At 36.8% G+C, this 15,449-nt stretch overlaps 1 protein-coding gene and 1 long non-coding RNA gene across 3 annotated transcripts; one reads left to right on the top strand and one right to left on the bottom strand.

Moving 5' to 3' along the window:
• Positions 1-1,577: 1,577 nt before the first annotated feature.
• LOC122026462 (probable serine/threonine-protein kinase At1g01540) lies at positions 1,578-2,602 on the bottom strand (the record flags this gene model as incomplete). The annotated part of the gene is made up of 2 exons (XM_042585207.1): positions 1,578-1,888; positions 2,068-2,602. Coding segments are annotated over 2 exons (744 nt in total), but the record flags the coding sequence as incomplete, so codon positions are not given.
• Positions 2,603-2,792: 190 nt separating this feature from the next.
• Positions 2,793-4,196, top strand: LOC122027325. Of its 2 annotated transcripts, none has more exons than XR_006124367.1 (7): positions 2,793-3,009; positions 3,091-3,157; positions 3,253-3,337; positions 3,408-3,548; positions 3,644-3,738; positions 3,929-4,031; positions 4,138-4,196. It is a non-coding gene; the product is annotated as an uncharacterized LOC122027325 (long non-coding RNA). The 2 variants fall into 2 exon arrangements; XR_006124366.1 differs by having other exon boundaries at positions 2,795-3,009; positions 3,098-3,157.
• The last annotated feature ends 11,253 nt before the right edge of the window (positions 4,197-15,449 follow it).

Here is a 15,449-nt window from a genome sequence, read left to right as displayed (position 1 = left end):
CCTCTCTATAAAGCGCCGAAGCCTTTTCTTTTCCCTCGACTTTCTCCGCTGTTCTTCCTCTGCTTCTCGCGACTTCGGACTTCACGCGACTGAGACCGGCGATTTCTTCTTCTCTCGGTGGCGCCGGCGAAGAGCGGACCTTGGAGCGTTGAGAGGAAGAGAGGTTAGTTACAGCCGAACCTTCTTTCTCCCCGATCCCTTCCTCCCTTCTCTGATCTCGGTGAACAACGGCGACGGATCTCGATCGGTGGATTTCGCCGGCTGTCGGGAGGGAACCAAGGGCATCGGCGTTGGATCAGGCTAGCATCGATTGTTTGGAGGAGGTAACAACCATTGTTCCTTCCCAATCTCTGTCCCTGTTCGTCGGCAAGAACAAGTCGTTGCCCTAACTTCGATCTTGGAGGTAAGGGTTTGGTTTTTGTTGTGAATTCGAACCTTGATCCTTTCTAGTGTTGATTCAGGTGGTTCTTACTGGGAAGCAGAGACTGGTATTTTGGTCCCGGCCAGCACAGCTCTGTTGGATCGATCTCTTCTTCGTATCAGTGATCGTCTCCGGTGATTGAAGGGTGCAGAGGTAATGAGGTCGATCTGTTGTTGTTGTTAACAGGTTGTTTTGATGACTTCTTGTTATTCTTTCTTCTTGATCCGGCTAGTGAAGATGCACTATGTAATGTTCTGTTTGTAGGGGATTGAGGTACGGTTTATTTCTTGTTCCTTACCCTTGTGCGATCATTAGTTGCAGTAGATGTTACCTAATGAATCCTGTGTGTTTTGAGCTGGATCCACGGCAGAGTCAATAAGAATTTGTTTGTTCTGGTGTTGGAGGTTAAGGGTATGATGTGTTACTAGTTAACAAGGATAAGAGTTGTTATATTGGGTAATTGAATGTTGTAAATAAAGATTAACCTGAATCTGAAATGGTTTCAGTGACATTTAGGTTTCATGTTAGGTGATTATGGAAGATTGTAACCTTGAAGATCTAATGGGAATTTAGATATTGGATGGTTTAGGTTAGAATATAAATTTAATATGGTTATGTTAAAAGAAGGGAGCCGTACCTATGGTTAGCGTTTCTTTTGTATGTTCATTTCCTCCAGGTTTTTGTAATTTAATTTCCACCCTCTAGGGTTTTTTTTTAATTCAGTTTTCGATGCCTAATTCCACCCTGCTTCTTTCTGACATACATTTACACATTGTTTCAGAGGATGCGATGTGCTTATTTTAGATACTGGATTGGGAAGTGCAGAGAATCAAGCAAGGGTCAAGGAGTTGCTTCATGTGGAGGAATCAAAACTAGAGGAGGATGAGGGTAAGTGTTTTTACTCATAATATTATTTTAGTTTCTGTTCAGATCAGTTGGCACTCGATTCTGTGCTTTAGGAAATACCACTCCAGCAGTGAGATGGGTTCGAGATGATAAATATGATTGCATCCGATTAAAGCATTGCAAGGTGAGCTATATTCACTGTGTATCCCCCCTTCAGAGTACATATGTATCTGTATAGTAATTAATTTCAATATAGGCACATCAAATTACCTTAATTGTTTCTGGACATAGACTTAATCCTTTGGATTACTTTATTTTAATTGGTAGAGTATTTGCCACTATAATTTATTGCATCCACAAGGTTTGCTTTGGATAGCCTGCTCAGGTAGAGTATTTGCCACTATAATTTATTTTAATTGGTAGAGTACTCGGGGGCTAAGTAGCCCATGGCAGCACTTGTTTTGAGAGAGGAGAAAATGGCATCGTCTGCTAATAGTTTGTGCAGGGCAGAACTGGAGAGTAGGGGGTTGAAATGGCGGTCAATGAGGACTTTTGTCGATGACATGTTTTGATGGAGCAAGGAGGGCTTGCTAGGTTTGTCGCTGTGGAGATATTCCATACCTATGTAAGAATCAAACAAATTAGGATTCCTCAAGGCAAAGTGCAAATGTAGTTAAATGACAAGATGAAATTCCATCTTAAATGATCAATGTTTGTTGCTGTTGTTGTTACAGTAGTATATTCATTATGATAGCTATCTGAGAAGGAAAATAAATAGTCATATAGGTCAAGTAGAATACCTTTAGCAATGCCTTTGATGATACAAACTCTTACAGACCAATCAAGGACCTTGTGAATCTCATCGCATTTGACATCTAGATATTCCGACAAACTCCCATTTGCAACAAAATCATAAATGAGGAAACACTCTCCTCTTGCTCTTGAATAACAGAAGCCCCTTAATCCAACTAGGTTCTCATGCCTTAGCAATGTCAATGCCTTCAAACCCATGAGAAACTCAGCTTCCTCTGACTTGCAACTAGTCTTGTTGATCCTCTTCACTGCAACCTCCGTTCCATCGTGTAGTATCCCCTTGTATGTTGCCGCAAAGCTGCTTTTCTTGCTAAGTAAATTCACCTCCGAAAAGTACTGAGTAGCACATTCTATCTCCTCCAAGTTAAACCTATAGATCTGAGGAGCCTCTTGAGATGACCCGATACTGCTCCTCTCATCGGTCATTGGATCCCAGCGGTTGGAGTACTCAAGGCTAATGAGTGGAGAAGCAGTTTGATATGAGCACTTAGCAGTTGGATCAGTGCTATTGAGGCCAACAGCTTATTTTCTGCATAAACCTTTAACATAGTGTTGTAGTAGGTTTCTAAATTAAAACTGTCTATAATTTCTAAATTACTTATAAAGCTATATCCTTTTATGTCGACTTATAATTTATTTTATTAAGATTTTTGAACTTACGCATCACCTTCAGATTTAAGTTAGTTACTTTATTTTCATTGTCTTTGAAGGACTACTGTTATTATATATTTTCCTGGTTTCTTGTCATGGTTATTCCTTATCCTCTATCCTTTATGTACTTTCTTTTGCTTTAGATGCTAGAACAAAAAGCAAACTAATGTAACCCAGTGTGCTGATGTAGTTGCTTCAAAAATAAAGCATGGTTAAAGATCCCCAGTAGATGATGCAGTGCTCATTCCTTGCATAAACAAATCCAAACACCAAGCAAGGTATATACATCACCGTCATCCTCCTCCATATGAGTTTCATTCCATGGCACACCCATCTCTCTCTCCAACTAACACGACCAGTGTAAAGAAGCCCAAGTTGGAACACAAGTTCTCGAGGATAGCCGATGGCTTTACCTCCTTACAGCAGGTAATTTATTTATTTCACGGAAGAATAAAGCTGTTTGAGAAGCCCATAATTAACGCACATTAATTATATTGCTCTGTGGCGTGCAATTTCAACAGGTAACAGAGGAGCTGACAAAATCTGGGCTTGAATCATCAAATCTCATTGTAGGAATTGACTTCACAAAAAGCAATGAGTGGACAGGTACAGGTCGATGGATTCTTGTGTTTCATTAAAGCACAAATCTAATTGATTGTCTCCGATCCGTCGACAGGTAAGAACTCATTCCATGGCAGCAGCTTGCACCACGTTGGAACTACTAAAAATCCTTATGAACAAGCAATTTCAATTATTGGACGAACCTTGTCATCATTTGACGAAGATAACTTAATCCCATGCTTTGGTTTCGGAGATGGTAAGCACACATGCATCCTGCTTGGTACTGCAATGTGATAGCGGAATTTAGCTTTTAATTAACCTTTGAAATCCATGGCTGGACTACTGGTGCAGCATCTACCCATGACAAAGATGTATTTAGCTTCTATATGGAGCTAGATTTGCAAAAGCCATATCCAACTCGAGGAAGTGACTTATTGACATGGGAGGTAGGTGTACCTCTTTAGTTCCGCTTTTAACCAAATATCCCCATAAAGATTCATTTGTGTGCTCTTAACAAATCTATTCCTACAACGTTGTTATCTAGGATTAGCATTTATTTTGTTAAATGTGATTTATGCACCTATAATTATTCTGGTGAAGTTAGCATTCTATTAAACTAGATTATGGCCTTTGCAGAGAACTTATTGGTAACCAAGGACTTTGTGAAGATAGCAAATTTTGGCCTTGCTCGTGAAGTTCATTCGAAGCCACCATTCACAGAATAGGTTTCAACACGCTGGTAAGCATGTTTATGACAAGCACTTGTGATCTTATATTTTTTATTTGATACATGTACACATTTGTTTTAGTTATTTGACATAGTGTGGATTTATGTGTTTTTACAGTTTACAAATCTCAAGTACTCCAGAGTTGAAATTGATGAAATGCAGTTCGAGTGGGCTGAATGCATGCTAGATTACATTTGAAGTGCGGTTCTACCTTGATGTGTTAAAAGAATGTTCTACCTTGATTTTGATATCTATTAGCTAGCTTTTGATGTAAAAAGAATGTTTGGGTATTTTATGGATATTGTTGTAAGAAGATTATTTATATAATTTGTGAATATTTGTGTATTTTATGGATATTATTGAATGAAGAATATTTGTACAATTTGTGAATATTTGTGTATTTTTTTTTTGTTATTGTCGGTTTTAAAATCAAATCTGTGTTGTTAAAAAAAATACATATTACATCGGTTTTCCACCGATGTAAAATCGGTGTTATAAAGTAATATTACATCAGTCATTTACCGCTGCCAAAACTGGTGTTATTAACATACAATATTACATCAGTTTTACACCGTGTATAAAACGGTGTCGTTAAGTGATACTACACCGGTTAATAACCGATTCGAAAACCGGTGTCGTTAAGTGATACTACACCGGTTTTAACCCGATGTCTAAAATGGCAGACTTTTAACATCGGCTTCATAGAGATCGGTCGAAAATCAAATAGACACCGGTGGAAAACCGATGTCTATGAGCGATTTTGTTGTAGTGTATGGTGTCTTTATCACGGCCTTGGATGGAACTCGGTTGAGAATGAAAGCTGCCGTGTCTAGAGCATATCCCCATAGATATGTCGGAAGATCTGTGTGACTCATCATAGATCGTACCATATCTAATAAGGTACGATTCCTCCTTTCGGATACACCATTCCACTGTGGTGTTCCAGGAGGAGTGAGTTGAGATAAAATCCCACACTCAGCTAAGTAGTCACGAAACTCATGGCTTAAGTATTCTCCACCTCGATCTGATCGAAGTACCTTAATACTCTTGCCAAGCTAGTTCTGTACTTCATTCTTGAATTCTTTGAACTTTTCAAAGGATTCAGATTTATGTGTCATCAAATACACATAACCATATCTACTGAAGTCATCAGTAAATGTGATGAAGTACCTATAACCGCCTCTAGCAGCGACATTGAAAGGGCCACATACATCACTATGTATGAGTCCTAACAGATCAGTCGCTCTCTCGCTGTGCCCACTAAAGGGAGTCTTGGTCATCTTGCCTCGTAGGCATGACTCGCATATCTCATATGATTAAAAATCAAATGAGTCTAGCAAACCATCCTTATGGAGCTGGGATAAGCGCTTGTCATTTATATGACCTAAGCGACAGTGCCAGAGATAGGTGTGGTTCATATCGTTCGATTTGAACCTCTTGGTATTAGCGTTATAGATAGAGCTCTCAAGGTCTAGAATATAGAGTCCGTTCATCAGAGGTGCACTACAATAGAACATATCGTTTAAATAGACAGAACAACATTTGTTCTTTATTATAAATGAGAATCCTTTCTTGTCCAAACAAGAAACTGATATAATGTTCTTAATCAAGGCAGGCACATAACAAAAATCATCTAATTCTAGTACAAGCCCAGAGGGAAGAGATAGATGATAAGTTCCTACAGCAATAGCAGCAACTCGTGCTCCATTGCCTACTCGTAGGTCTATCTCACCCTTCGTCAATGCCCTGCTATTCCTCAGCGCTTGTACATTAGTACAAATGTGCGAAGCACATCCGGTATCTAATACCCACGATGAAAAAATAGAGAGGTTGACTTCTATAACATGTATACCTGAAGTAGAAATCTTATTTCTCTTTTTCTTAAGATCTTCCAGGTATTCTTTGGAGTTCCTCTTCCAGTGCCTTGCTTGTCCTTGATATAGGTGACAAAGATGCTCAACCATATCGTAAGCGCCCATCAACTCATGTTGCTTCTGAAGCTCAGAGTTCATGGTCGCGAGCATAAGACAGGACACATCTAATGCGTCATCTTGATGCTTCTTGTAAGAATCTCGGTCTGCTCGCGTGGCAGTGGCAGGAGGAGCCTCCGGAATGGGCTGCTCCAGAACGTACAGTTTACATTCCTGAGTGAGAATAATTCTCAGGTTCCTGTACCAGTCCAGGAAATTTGCTCCGTTGAGCTTGTCCTTCTTAAGGACAGAACGCAGGGAGAAAGAGTTCGTATTCGACGTCATGGTTATCTACAACAGAAAATTTGCAGAAATAAATATCATATTATTTTAAAATCATTTAATTAGGCCTTTAACTAAATGATGCTCCCACTGAATACTATAATTCTTGTGGGACAAGATCCACATCATACTAACCCTTGAGTTAGCTTTGGCTAATATGCCCAAGGCTTAGTATGATCGGTAGGTAACGATTACCAATTACATCTCTATGCAACTCTTGTTTATAGAATCAATATCCGCATTTATATTAAAACTCGAGTTAGCTTTGGCTAATATGCCCGAGAGTTAATATAGATGTGATTTTGACCTATCTTTTCCAACCGTTGGAATAATGCCTATAGTTGACTCGATCCAACCGAGTAACTAGGAATACTCAATCTAATTGAGTTTGTATTCACCCATGCGTTGATAGGCGGGACCAAGATTGTCCCTCCGTACCCTACCAAGATAATATGTATTGCTCTGCTTTGGCAGATTCAACAATACATGTGATCGAGGTAGTGATAGGTATCACGGCACGGTTAGGCATTTAGAGTTGAGTCGATTGAGATCTAATCTAATCGAAAAAGTATGCATCTTGTGCACGACTTAGATCTAATCTAATCGCAAGGGTGCATCATGTGCACGACTTAGATCTAATCTAATCGTAAGGTACTAATTAATTAACTACTTATTAAATATGCATCACATACACAAGAAATTAATTAATTTATTTGTGATTTAGTCATGGCCCTACTACGATCTTCTCAAGCCAATGAGAAGATCGACTGGTCAACCTAGGGTCAACAGCTTCTCCAAGCTCCTCCCTTTGACCACCTTGTGTTGCTCGTGCCCGCCTCGGAACTCCGTCTCGTGTGGACCCTCCACCGCTCCAATTTGTACATTACAATTTGAAACCCGAGTTACATTCGAGTCTAAATCTAATTTACAACAAGAATATAAGAGAAGGCACGACGCGCAGGTCGCGAAAAAAAATAAAAATATACAACACGCGCAAACACATAACGGCACGCAGGCCGTATTATGAATTACAACACAATCCAATCATATTGGGTTTTTGGGCCATGACTATCACAAAATTAATATATAATTCAAAATTATATATTTTCATAATTTTTTTATAATTTTAAAATTAATTTTTTACAATTTTTACGAGTAAAATTTCCCGGCGGTCCCGTTTAGCGATTTCGGGCGCAATCGCGGAACGGATCCCCTTGCGGGGCCAGGGGCAGCGCCCCTACCCGCGATCTAACCATCGCGAGGGTTCCTTTGTGATCCAACAGCGCCTAAACCCGCTGTCCCAAAATGATTTGGGCCGAGACATTGCCGTTTCGGAAAAAATCTTCCCGGCGGATTCGTTTTTAGCGATTTCGGGTGCAATCGTGGAGCAAATCCCCTTGCGGGGTTAGGGGTAGTACCCCTACCCACGATCTAACCATCGTGAGTTGCTCCTTTGCGATCTAATGGCACCCAAACCCGCTGTCCCAAACGGATTTGGGGCAAAACGAAGCCGTTTTGGAAAAATCTTTCGGGTAGCCGAAGCCTACAAGTGCCAAGACACTTGTGCTTCGCTTCTACGAAAAAATTACCCATAAAAACTATAAAATTATAATTTTACAGAAAATTACAGAAACTTTAGTTTTCATAAAACCAAAAATAAACTCGTACAAGCCTTGCACGTGGCTCTGATACCACTGTTGGGTTTTTCGGGCCGCGAAAACCGCTTTTCGCGTCGCGGAAACCCCGAATTACCCAAAGCCGTAGATCCGTGCAAGGAAAACCGAAAGAAAATTACGAGTACGAGTTTAAAAACCTCTAGATCTACACTAGATTAGAGTTATACCTTCAAAGCGTGCCCTCGCAAATCCCGCTCGTCCAACGGTACGCTGGATCTTGAGAACGTCAAGTGTCGATCCTCTAGAAGTATCCACACGAACAATTCTTGATGGTGAAAACCTAAACAAAGGTGTGCTAGCACCTTGATAGGTCACGGCAAGGAAGTGGAGGGAGAGCAAGGAGAGAGCACAAGGAAGAAGAAGGAGTAAAATGAGGAGTTGAATGAAAAATGAATTTCATTCCCACCTCTAAAGTGGCCGGCCACATTTTAGTGTGTAACCCCCATTTCCACTTAATTACAATTAAGTGGAGGCCATTAAGAGGTGTTGTGTAACTCCTATGATGTGGCACATCATGAAGATGTGGACCATTACCATTGGTCCACATCTTGCCACCTCACAATGATGTGGCAAATGAGTAACCTCCACTCATTTAATGTGGCCAACCCACATTAAATGCAATGGAGGCTTGTAACCTCCATGAGGTGGCAAAACAAGATGATGTGGAACAACTCTATTGGTCCACATCTTGCCACCTCACTCATGATGTGGCAAAGAGTCAAGTCAAACTTGACTCTTCCTCTTCCTCTCTAGTCAAGTCAAACTTGACTCAATCTCTCTCATGGTTGATCTAATCAAACCATTTGATTCAAGCCAACTTAATATAATGAATCTAATTCATTAAATTAAATTGATCTAATGAGTCATAATCTAAATTAGACTCATTAAATACATGAATCAATTTGAGTCTAACTCAATTAGCCCAATTTGGATTACTCTTAATCCAATTTGATTCATCAAATGAATCTAATCCTCTTGGTTCATCGTATGAACCAAATCTCCATCTAATTATCCTAAGAGTGTGACCCTATAGGTTCTTGTAACGTTGGCAATGCCCTAAACCCATTTAGGAGCATAAGTAATGAGCGGTATCTAGCAACACATCATTACTACTCAAGTTACAAGAAATTTCGAGATCCAACATCACCTTGTGACTACTAATTGTGACTCCTCACAATATATGACATTGTCCTTCTATCCTAGACATCTAGATTGATCAATGTGAGGCATAGACCGTGTCATCTTCTAATCAATCTAAATCTTGAACTCCAAGTAGACTCACTCGATCAAATGAGCTCAACATCTAATGTTGACTCATTTGGGCATGGCCATGCACTTCGTGGTCTAACTCTATCAAGAATATTGATGTCGCTCCCGTCATATGGGAGGGATAGATCCCATCTACATCACTCACATCCCTCTGCATAATTTGTTACATACCCAGTAATCGCCTTTATAGTCCACCCTGTTACGGGTGACGTTTGACGAAACTAAAGTACATAACTCCTTATATAGGGATCCATGGTGACTTCAGGTCAAAGAACTAATAGTCATACTAATAGCCACATGAGAAAGTATATGACACTCATATAACGATCCATGATACTTTCTCATGGCGGGTCATTCAGTATACATTCTCTAATGCATACCCATGTGTCAGCTTGATATCTCTATATCCATGACTTGTGAGATCAAGTCATCGAGCTGACCTACATGCTAGTCTTATTGTATTAACATTGTCCCTGAATGTTAATACTCGACTAGGAATGATTTAGAGTAGTGTTCCCTATATCATCTCACTATCGATTCAACTAATTGATTGATATAGGTATGAACCTTCTACTCAAGGACGCTATTATACTTAGTCTATTTGGCACTAATACAAATAAGTATAATAATCAAACAAATGCCTTTATTAATATACAAGAATATGATACAATGAGTCCATACAATCATCAAATGATTGGCTCTAGGGCTCTAACTAACAAAAACCAAACACACAGAGGCAAACCCTAGCTCTGATACCAATTATTGGTTGTTACATGGAATATCGTGCCAGTTCTCCTATATAAAAATTTTGTACAACTCCTGAACCTTTCCTAACAACCTATTGTGTTCTTTTAGAAATTAAACTTGGAATCGCAAACAGAATGTAAAATTATTGATTTCAAATTTAACTTATCTGTTCTTAGAGGTTTAGACTTGGATCGCAAACGATGCTTAACATTATTGATCCAAATCTACCCATGTTACAAATTCGATTAAATATTTATTTCAAAGTTTGGCTTACAGGTCAAACATGGCGAGGCATTAGGCCTTCTTGGATATGGAATCATCCACCACTACCTAGACAAAGCCTTAGAAACAAATTCAATATTTAATCTCCTTATAATAACCCTAGGTTTAACCAAAAAGAACAATCGAAACACAAGTTCGAAAAAACAAAAGAAACACAAAATCGATAACATTAATTCGATTACCTATATTCATTAGCCTCTTGTGTTTGGTATTTCAAAATCAAAACAAAATGATGAACTAGTTATGATGCGGAAACTATTAACTAGTTATACCTTATGTAGCTTATAGACCTCATGATCTTCTGTCGTATTTCTCTTCTTATCTCGGACGTCGTATGGGCGACGATCTACCAAGATGAGAATCCACCCAAGCTTCCTTCTTCTCCAAGCAAGTTTCGGCCACCATAAGAACTTCAAGAGAAGATGAGGTTCGGCCACCACCACCATGCTCCAAGGGATGCTAGAAACAAAATCTCTTATCTCTTCTTCTTCCTCTAACAAGATCTGACCACCTTAAACTCCTTGAGATGAGATGCCGCCGGCCACCAAGGAAGATGAATAGGAGGAAGAAGAGGGATGAGAGCCGACCACAACCATGGAAAAGAAGAGAGGAATAATATAAATATTGTTCTATTGAGGTGAGGCACCTCTACCCTCTCTTTTATATTCCTTGGTCTTGGCAAATAAGGAAAGTTTTAAGAAAAACTTCCTTATCTTCTTTGCCATAGAAAGGAAAATTTAATTGATAAAAAAAATTCCTTTTCTTCTATTAATGTGGTCGGCCACCTTAATTCCTCCAACAAGGAAAGTTTTAATCACAAAATTGAAACTTCCTAATTTGTTTAAGGAAATTTTTAAAATAAAAAATTCTCTTTAAAAAATTCCCTTCATAGTTGGCTATAAAAGGAAACTTTTATAAATTAAAATCTCTATATTAAAACATGTGGATGATTTCAATAAGGAATGTTTTTCTCTAAAATTAAAATCTTCCTTTCAATCTACAAATAATGAAAGATATCAAATCTTTCTTTTAATCTTTTGTAGAAAGCTATAAAAGGAAAGATTTATAATTTTAAAACTCTCTTTTAAATCATGAGCATGGTTACAAAAAAGGAAAGTTTTACCAAACATTAAAAACTTCCTTTTAACTACAAATAAGGTAAGATATCAAACATTTTCTTAATCCTTTGTAGAAAGCTATAAAAGGAAATATTTAAATTTTAAACTCTGTTTTAAAACTAAGGTTTCCACATAAGAAATTATTTTAAAAATAAAACCCCTTTTATTTAATTGTGGTCGGTCACCTAAGCTTGGGCTCAAGCTAGGGTCGGCCACCAACTCACCTTGGTTTTACCGGCCCTAGCTTGGGCTCCAAGCTAGGCATGGCCGACCACATTAAGGTGGGTAAGAAGGTGGATATGGGTGGGTATAATACTTTATAAATAAGAGGCTACGAAGACCGAGAGGAGGAATTGGTTTTGGCCTCCTGATGAACTTGAGCTTCCCATGTTCGCCCCGAACACCCAACTCGAGTTCATCAATAATAATTCATTCCACTAAAGAGTTATTATTGAACTACCGCACCAATCCCATATTACTATATGGGCTCCTTCTTATCATGAGTGTGTTTGTCTCCCTATGTTTAAGATATAGAATATCCACTAATTAAATGAGTTACCGACAATTCACTTAATTAATATCTACCTCCAAGAGTAGTATCACTCAACCTTATTGTCATGTCGGACTAATCCACCTGTAGGGTTTACATGACAATCCTTATGAGCTCCTCTTGGGGACATCATCAACCTAGATTTCTAGGACACAGTTTCCTTCTATAATCAACGACACACACTATAAATAATATCATTTCCCAACTTATCAGGCCTATTGATTTATCGAATTAAATCGCATCCTTTGATAAATTAAAGAAATAAATATTAAGTATATGTGCTTGTTATTATATTAGGATTAAGAGCACACACTTTCATAATAACAGAGGTCTTGTTCTTTTATTTAGTCAGTATAAAAAGAAATACCTCAAATGGTCCTACTCAATACACTCAGAGTGTACTAGTGTAATTTTATTGTTAAGATAAACTAATACTAAATTATACTATAACTATTCCAATGGTTTGTTCCTATCCATCTTAGTCGTGAGCTACTATTTATAATTTATAAGGAACTGATAACATGATCTTCTGTGTATGACACCACACACCATGTTATCTACAATATAAATTAATTGAACAACTACACTTAGCATATAAATGTAGTCATTTGACCAATGTGATTCTTTTATTTCAAAAATAAATGTTTACAAAAAGCTAGACTTTTAGTATACACTCTAACAAGACCAATGTCTCTTCTAGAAGGACGGAGCATCAATGAACCACCTCCATATGAGATATAGGAGAGGCATGAATTCAATTTGTGGAAGATGCAGATGGAAAGCTTCATCTCCATGAACGACTTTTATAGTGGCTTGGCACAGAGAAGACTAACACAAAACTCAGAAGCAAACCAAAAGGTAATAAAATTAATTTCAAATTTATTACATAACAAAGCTAATTGTAGGATAGGAAAATTCAAGGATGCCCACGAGTTTTGGACCTGTCTGGCCAAGCTTCACGAGGAGCCGTTGGAGTTAGATGATCAAGTCAAAATTGAATCCGGACTCGAGTCAAATCCAACGAAAAAACCTACTAAATTAGAGGTTGCGCTCAAGGTTAGTAATATTTACCAAAATACCCCTGCTAATAGTAGTTTAAATAATATGCATGTTAATTTGGATATTTCTGAAAATTTATGTGAAAATAGTATAGTTGACAGTACTTGCAAAAATACCCCTAGGATATTTTCTGATAAAACAAATCTAATTAATTTAGAAAATACAGAAAATCTGAAAATAATTAATAAACATAAAAATTCAAATTCAAACCTAAACAAATCTAAAAATTCAAATCATAAAGATGACAAGGTCAATATTGATCTAGATAAAATTAATAAATTTCTTAATAAATTATTTAATAAACTAGACAATATCAATATAGAAAATCCTATCCAAACCCAAGATAATTTAATTAACAAAAAATTAAATTTTAATGATAAGGTTAATCTAATAAATTCCACTAATCATATCAACTTAAAAGGCAAAGAAAATATAAGGATAAAATCAAAACTATATTTAACAAACTTAAAATTAAATGTTAAAAATAACATATTAAAGAAAGATAATCTAGAAAATTCAAAATTAACAATTAATAAAAGTCTAAAAGATAAATCTTTAAAGAAATATAATTCAAACAATTTAATTAATTCAAATTAAAAAATTAGTAAAAACTTAAACATTAAAAATAAGCTATTAATTAAAGATAATTCAATTAACTTAATAAAATTAAAATTAAATGAAAATTTAAACATTAATACACTCCTTTAAAGAAGGACAATTTGACTAATTTAGTTAATTCAAAATTAAAAATTTACAAATTAAATATACAAAAATCTTAAATAGAAAATCAATAATTTAGGGAAGGCTCCAAACTAGTTGGTACCTCCAAAAATAATCTACCCGATAGGATAACCAAACTAACCTACCCGGTAGGGTAATTAGGACTAGTAAGAAAGGGACAATAATTTAACTTGACCTACGGTACTGGTAAAATTTTAGATGATAGTACGTTAGAGATGTTGGTTGCTACACGGAATATCGTATTGGTTCCCCTATACAAAAATTTTGTACAAGTCCCGAACCTTTCCTAACAACCTATTATGTTCTTTAGAAATTAAACTTGGAATCACAAATAGAACTTAACATTATTGATTCCAAGTTTAACTTATATGTTTTTAGAGGTTTAGACTTGAATCGCAAACGATGCTTAACATTATTGATCCAAATCCACCCATGTTACAAAGTTGATTAAATATTTATTTCAAAGATCAGCTTCTAGGTTAAATATGGCGAGGCACTAGGCCTTCTTGGTTATGGGATCATCCACCACTTCCTACACAAAGCCTTTCAAATAAATTCAATATTTAATCTCCTTATAGTAACCCTAGGTTTAACCACTAAGAACAATCAAATCACAAGATCGAAAAATAAAAGAAACACAAAATCAAAATATAAAATCGATTGCCTAAAACCAATAGCCTCTTGTGTTTGGTATTTCAAAATCCATACAAAGAAAAACTAGTATGATGCGGAATAAAACAACTAGTTATATCTTTCTTTGTAAACAAAAACCTCTTGATCTTCTATTGTATTCCTCTCCTTCTCTTGGATGTCGTGTGGGCGATGATCTACCAAGATGGAATCCACCCGAACCACTTCTTTTCCTCCAAGACTCTCGAGCCACCAAGGGATGCCAAAATAGGAAACTTTCTCTCTTTTCTTCCTCTCTAAGTAACCGGCTACCAAGATAGAGTCTTCTCCAATTCTTTCAAGTTTCGGCCAACACGAAGAGATGAGTGCCGACCTTAGAAAGAAGAAAGGAAGAGAAGAAAGGATGGTGTGCCGTCGGACTAAAGAAGAGAAAAGAGAGAGGGAGGAAGGGGCCGGCCACACCAAGCAAAAGAGAGGAGAGAATAGAGTTGGGTTATCATGGAGGCTCCCTCTCCCTCTCTTTTATAATCCTTGCTCAAGGAAAAAAAGGAAAGTTTTAAAACAAAATTAAAACATCCTTTTAATCCTTGTTAATGACTAAAAAGGAATGTTTTAAAACAAAAATTAAAACTTCCTCTTAAACAATACATGGTCGGCCACACAAAAACAAAAAAGGAAAGATTTAAAACAATAAAAATCTCTCTTTTTAAATTTCCTATTGTACATGGCAATAAAAGAAAGTTTTAAAACTAATATCTCTCTTTTAAAACATGTAGACAACTACAAAAAAGGAAAGATTAATTAAAACTTCTCCTTTTTAAATCATGGTTACAAAAAAGGAAAGTTTTATCAAAAAATTAAAATATCTCTTTTAAGCATTATAGATAACTACAATAGAGAAAGATTTTAACAAAATTAAAATCTCTATTTAATCTTTTGTAGATAGCTATAAAAGGAAAGATTTTAAAATTTTAAAACTCTCTTTTAAAACCATGAGGGATGGCTATAAAAGAAAATTTTAAAATTAAAATTTCTCTTTCAAATCCCTTCATGAATGGCTACAAAAGAAAAGATTTTAACAAAAAATAAAATCTTCCTTTAGTCC

This window comes from Zingiber officinale, chromosome 10A (assembly GCF_018446385.1).
Source record: "Zingiber officinale cultivar Zhangliang chromosome 10A, Zo_v1.1, whole genome shotgun sequence".
NCBI classification, from domain to species: domain Eukaryota; kingdom Viridiplantae; phylum Streptophyta; class Magnoliopsida; order Zingiberales; family Zingiberaceae; genus Zingiber; species Zingiber officinale.
Note: the sequence above shows the minus strand (reverse complement) of the source record. Positions and strands in the feature narration are given on the sequence as shown.